At 41.9% G+C, this 6,477-nt stretch overlaps 1 protein-coding gene across 1 annotated transcript; it reads left to right on the plus strand.

Annotated features, from left to right (window-relative positions):
- Positions 1 to 773: 773 nt before the first annotated feature.
- Positions 774 to 4,852, plus strand: LOC4344783 (anthocyanin 5-aromatic acyltransferase). Its single transcript, XM_015793312.3, has 2 exons — positions 774 to 1,670; positions 4,040 to 4,852. Exons 1-2 carry the CDS (start codon positions 945 to 947, stop codon positions 4,721 to 4,723), a joined length of 1,410 nt encoding a protein of 469 aa, XP_015648798.1. The 5' UTR covers positions 774 to 944; the 3' UTR covers positions 4,724 to 4,852.
- Positions 4,853 to 6,477: the final 1,625 nt, after the last annotated feature.

A 6,477-nucleotide genomic window follows, 5' to 3' on the forward strand; every position in this document is an offset into this window, starting at 1 on the left:
ACCTAGAATCAAAATCTAACAAAAACAAGTTCAAATTCAGTATAAACATGCTTTGAACTAGTTAGTAAAGTACTTAATGTTAATACCTAAGTAATTGAAAAAGTTTCATACTCATTTGAATTGGGTATATACTCAATTTCAACAATGATGCCCGGGCACCATGGAGCACCAAACAAATTTAATATATATATATATATAGATATATATATATATATATATATATATATATATATATATATATATATGTATGTATGTATGTATGTATGTATGTATGTATGTATGTATGTATGTATGTATGTATGTATGTATGTATGTATGTATGTATGTATGTATGTATGTATGTATGTATGTATGTATGTATGTATGTATGTATGTATGTATGTATGTATGTATGTATGTATGTATGTATGTATGTATGTATGTAAATTAACTGGTGCTACATGGAGTATGGGCTCCAAGATTCAAATTGAGTATATACCCAATTTGAGTGAGTATGAAATTTTTTTAAATGCTTAGATATGAACATTAACTTCTTTACTATGTTAGTTCAAACAAGTTTGAACTTTTTTTTTGTTAGATTTTGGTTCTAGGTATATAACATCCAAACATATAATTCGTTAGGTATTTAATAATGAATTGTGAAATAAAGTTTAGTTTGAGTTGTTTTGTTGTTAGGTATTTGTATGAATCAAATTCATATAGCTAGATATATACTCACAATTTGAAAATTTTAAAAAATTTAAGAGAATTTGTGTGTTTTATACCTTACCCTACCATAGCCGCCACAGTCAATCAATCGCTACAAATACAAGTACTGAGATTGTGACAACAACGGAATCCCCAAGCTCTTCGCAAAAACTGCACCAATTTTTATTTTCCTTCCACCAACCGAGCCGATCGCAGGAAGCCGAGCGAGACGTCTTTCCTTCGTCTCGCCGCCAGCCATGGCGCCACCACCATCGGTCACCGTCATTGAGGACGGCCGCGTCGCCGTGCCGCCTCCGCCGCCGCCAGCTTCCGGCGACGCCGCGCCGCCTCCTCAAACGACGCTGTTCAAGCTGACCGCGCTCGACGCGCAGTGGATCCCGCTCCCGCTCATCCAGCGGGTGCTCGTGTTCGACGGCGGCGAGGGGCGCATACCGCCGTTCGAGGACGTCGTCGCCGCCCTCCGCGCGTCCCTGGCGGAGACGGTGGCGCGGCTACTGCCCCTCGCCGGTAGGATCGTCCACCTGCCGGAGACGGGGGAGGCGGCGATCGACTGCTCCGGGCGCGGCGTGGCCGGCGGCGGCGTCAGGTTCGTCGTCGCGGAGTGCGGCGGCGCCGACGCGGCGCGCGTCGCCCGGGACGCCGACCACGACGTGGCGCTGCTGGAGCAGCTCGCGCCGGTGCTCGACGCCGACGCGCTCCCGGCGGAGACGATGGCCGCGCAGGTGACCAGGCTGGGCGGCGGCGGCGGCGGCGGCGTGGCGGTCGGCGTGGCGCTGCACCACGCCGTGGCGGACGGCCGCTCGGTCTGGAGGTTCATCGAGGCCTGGGCGGCGTGCTGCCGCGGCGACGACGCGTGGAGCGCCGCGCCGGCGCCGGCGTTCGACCGCGCCGCCGTCGCGCTCCCTGACGGCGAGGAGCTCGCCAGGGACGTGCTCCGGAAGTACGTCCCAAACCTGCCAGTGGTAAGCACGCAAATTCACAGGATTTCTTTGAATTCCATTGTTTTTTTAAAAAAAAATTACATTTCAAAAGAATATGTTCAAATATTTTTAAAAAGAAATAAATGTTACTCCCTCCGTCCCATAATGTAAGGGATTTTGAGTTTTTGTTTGCATTGTTTGACCACTCGTCTTATTCAAATAATTTGTGCAAATATAAAAAATGAAAAGTTGTGCTTAAAATATTTTGAATAATAAAGTAAGTAAAAAAAGAAATAACAATTCTAATTTTTTTTTTGAATAAGACGAGTGGTTAAACAGAGCGAGTAAAAACTTAACATCTCTTCTAATATAGGAGGGAGGGAGTATTTTTTTCAACCGTGCGATCGATCAGATTAGTGGGCCATGAGGTACGGCCTTTCACTGTCCAACTTTTAATGTCTTCATTGCAGTGCATGCCCTGCTACTGCTAGTTGTGTGGTTCTATCCAAATTTGAGGCTCCTGTCAGATTTGAGGGAATGGCTTCCCGGCAGATCAAGAAAACAAACACAAAATTTTACCGTAACTTACCCCCCGATAACTTCAAAACAGTAATTAACAGCCATTCCATTTGGAATTTACAGCTGGAGTTAAATGTAAACTCATTATATTTATACAGTGTAAATTTCACAAGAACCAGACCTACAACATAAGCTAAAGAATCATATAGCCTCAAAACAATATAGTACCAAACCAACTAAAAAAAGTCCAAATTTTCCCTCTAAACTATTGCGGTCGTCTGATTTATCATACTCATTTCAAATACTAGATATTTTACACCTTAAACTTTTCAAACCGGACCGATAATTAACCTCCTTAACCTCCCATAAAGCAGTATCAGTCTTACGTGACACACGTACAACAGTTTAGCCACATGTCCATCTAGTCAACAGTTTGGGAAAATATTTTTTCAGAAAATATAATAGTGGCCCCACATGTCATATTCTTATATCTTCTTCTTCCTCGCTCTCTCATAGTCCCGTGCCGTCGTCGCCCCCGCCCCCCGTTGATCTCTCCAGCTCTCCCTGCCACCACCCTCCACGAGCTTGCTAGCTCCACTAGTGTGGCTGCAGCTCGTTGCATCCATGTGCCATAGCACAAGCCAATCAAGCTCCTCTCAACTGAAGAGGAACACACCCATGCGACCTTCCGAGCCATTCCCCCTTCCCTCTCACTGAGATCGATGGGTGAGATGATGCATGATGCGGCAGGGTTGCTGCCTTTCTGGGGATGACGCCACCGCTATCGCCTACACATCAAACCTTTCTTCCTCTGCCGTCTCAGGGAGGCCATCGCCATCTTCCTTCGCCTCCTCACTGCTCCTCCTGTTGTGGGGAGGAGGGAGGGAGAGAGTGGGAGATGGAAGGAAGGAGACGAGAGGAGAAGAAGATGGAGCTCGCTGATTTTTTTTTCTATCTTTAATTTCTAGCTTACTAGACTGCAGTCACGTAATATCAAAATCACTCCGGATTGAGTTAGGGGGGTTAAGCATCTAGTTTAAAGAGTTCGAGATACAAAATATCTGGTATTTGTTGAATGGGTAAATCGAACGATCGCAATAGTCCAAAAAGGTAATTCGGATTTTTTCCTACTAATTTATAGTCACTTTTTTAAAAAAAATAATTGGAGTTACAATCTAACATCAACATATTTACACTGTAAATTGCAGAACTTCGTAGAACCACACGTAGTTAGGGCATAATCGGATAGCTGTTTACGTTTTACAGTCATTTTATGCTGGGGATAAAGCATTTTTAGCATAGTGACAAATCAAATATTTTTAACTTTGATTATTAATAGCAAAAAAAATCAATCATGTAAGTAAACAATCATAATATGTAACTTTTTTTATTTAAAACATTTTACTTTTATAAATATTATTGGTCAAAGTAGCATCTCGAAAACAGTGTGAGGATAAAAAATGCTTATATTTTGGAACGAAGGGAGTATTAGTTTTTTTTTTTGAAAAATGGACTAATATGATTTTTCAAAACAACTTTCATATAAAAATTTTTGTAAAAAATACACAATTTAATAGTTTGAAAACGTACGTGCGGAAAACGAGAGATATGAGTTAGGAAAGTGAGGTAATGACGTGGCATCCTAATGACTATACTAACTCAATCGAATTGGCTATGGTGTTATGTTTTGGCCTTGGTTCACACGTGTTACACAAGTCACTCATCACATAAAAGTTCTCTAAACTTTTGTACTAGTAGGGCAATTTATACCTTTTAAGTTCGAGTAATTCTATACAATTTACTCAAATAACTTTTATAAATATAGTGTTTTTTTAAAAAAATGCAAAATAAGTTCATAAATTTGGCTTATTCGCGCCATTTCCGATGAGCAGGCAACGGTACCCAAGTTCCTCGTCAAGGGCCGCCTGCAGCTCTCCCGCCGGACGTTCACCGTCGCCGCCGCGCAAATGCTCCGGCTGAAGCAGCGCATCGTCGTCGCCGGCGCCGGCGGCCTCACGCCGCCGTCCGGCTTCGTGGCGCTCGCGGCGCTGGCGTGGGTGTCGTTCGTCCGGAGCAAGCACGCGGCGGGCGCCATCGCCGCCGGCGACGAGGTGTACCTCTTCTTCTTCATCGACTGCCGCGGCCGCCGCGCCGCGTTCGACCCGCCGGTGGGGGAGGGCTTCTTCGGCACGTGCATCTCCGGCTGCCTCGCCACGGCCACCGCGCGGGACCTGCTCGGCGGCGGCGACGGCGGGCTGGTCGCCGCCGCCAGGGCCGTGCAGGAGGAGGTGCGGCGAGCGGCGGAGGACCCGCTCGCCGGCTGGGAGTGGATGTCGCTGGTGGGGCGGATCGCGCTGAGCCGGCTGGTGAACATGTCGGGGTCGACGAGGTTCCCGGCGTACGAGGCGGCGGACTTCGGGTGGGGCTCGCCGAGCCGGACGGAGTTGGTGACGATGAACCATGGCGGGCAGGTGGTGCTCGTCGCCGCCAAGGGCGGCGGTGTGCAGGCGTCGGTGTCGATGAAGCCGGAGCACATGGACAAGTTCAAGTCGGATTTTGAGAGCTACTTAGAATGATTATTTGACTAGAAAAAATACCCGTGCGTTGTACGGGTGAAGTTTATTTTAATCTTATTATTATTATATGGTTTAGTTAATATAAAATTCACTGCGAGAGTTCGCTTGAAAATATATATTTTTAGAAAATTATGGGTTGTAGTTAGGAATCCAATCACCTTAAGTTAGCATGCGAGTTTTTTTAAACATATTTTTTTATGATTCCTTCTGTATTAAAAAAGTGAATTATCTTAAAAACCGACTCAAATACGGATATGTATTTTCAAAAGCAAACGAACTTAAAAACCGACTCATACACGAATGACGTAAAAAATACCAACAAAAATATTTTTAATTTTTATTATAGTAGAGATCGAAGAAGATGAAAATTCCAATTGGAAACCATCGATCGTACTACGTGTTTCTTGTTTGTAGTCAAAAATTTTGGAGTGCTTTTGAATTAAATGGCCGAAAAGACGTCATGTCAAGTTGGCAACCAACTGTTAAGATTTTGAGAAAAATAATATATTGTCCCCGATATCTTGGATTGTACTGTACATGTTGATATATAAGAAAGGATAATAGAAATTCTTGCATTGTCCCTGATAACAGCACACATGGATATTAATAGGATCTGGTCTTAAATAATTAAGCAAATTTCATAAAACCTTACTCACTCCGTCCTTAAAAAAAAACTCAATCTAGAAAGAGATGTCTAGAACAACGAATCTGGACAAAGGGTTACATCCCATCCTAAGTTAAGTTTTTTTTTGGGACAGAGCAAGTATGTTTTGGAATTGGAGCGCACGTCACACAAAACCCATTAAAGCTTAAACCTTATGAAACATTGTATCATAAAACATGAGATTCTTCAAAACAAACTATTATACCTGAGGTTTTGAATTATAGATGCTTCAAAACCGAGTTTTATGAAGTTATTACATTCTAGAATCGCTGGATTGCTACTAAAGCACAGACAGGTTACTACAATAGGAAATAAATAAATGCTCATGGTTTAAGAGAACATAACGCCCCTGTTTTTTTTAAAAAGAAATCATTCGTCCAATTAGTACAGTATATTATTTACATGATTATAGATATAAATTAAATATTATAATAAATAAACTTAACAAATAGCTTACACAAAGCATCTTAAAAAAATACAGAAGAATGTTTTTTTTAGAAAACATATTAATCCAGTGAAGTTCATGATGAATTGATTCCACCCACCCCAAACCAACTTCCAAGTTTCTTACTACGAATTACTCTAGTTTTCGCCACTTGGACACTAAACAAAAATACAGTACTAAAAATGAGGTGCTCTTTCAAGCTTCACTTGTTCTGTGGTGCTACCAATTTACACAACCGTGTTTGGCATATTCCTTTTAAGTGAAGTACTTACATATTTTTCACATTTACTACATATGAATTAATTTATCCTTCCGTTCTACTCTCTCCATCAAAAAAAAACCAAACGTAGGACTAGATGTGACATATTCAGATTCGTTGTAGCAGGATATATCACATCTAGTTCTATGATTTTCTTTTTGGACCGAAAGAGTATATTATATAAGTCATCTTAGGTTGGTTCTAAATCAAAATACTTTTAGTTTCTAGCAAAATATATAAACATCTATAATCAAATTAGGCTTATTAAATCTACGACTAAACATATTCTATGGTACATTTATTTTGTGTTAAAAATATTGCTATGTTTTTCAATAAATTTAGTTAAATCTTAAAAAGAAACAGAGGTAGATCAGACTATCTAGGCG

This window comes from Oryza sativa, chromosome 8 (assembly GCF_034140825.1).
Source record: "Oryza sativa Japonica Group chromosome 8, ASM3414082v1".
NCBI classification, from domain to species: Eukaryota; Viridiplantae; Streptophyta; class Magnoliopsida; order Poales; family Poaceae; genus Oryza; species Oryza sativa.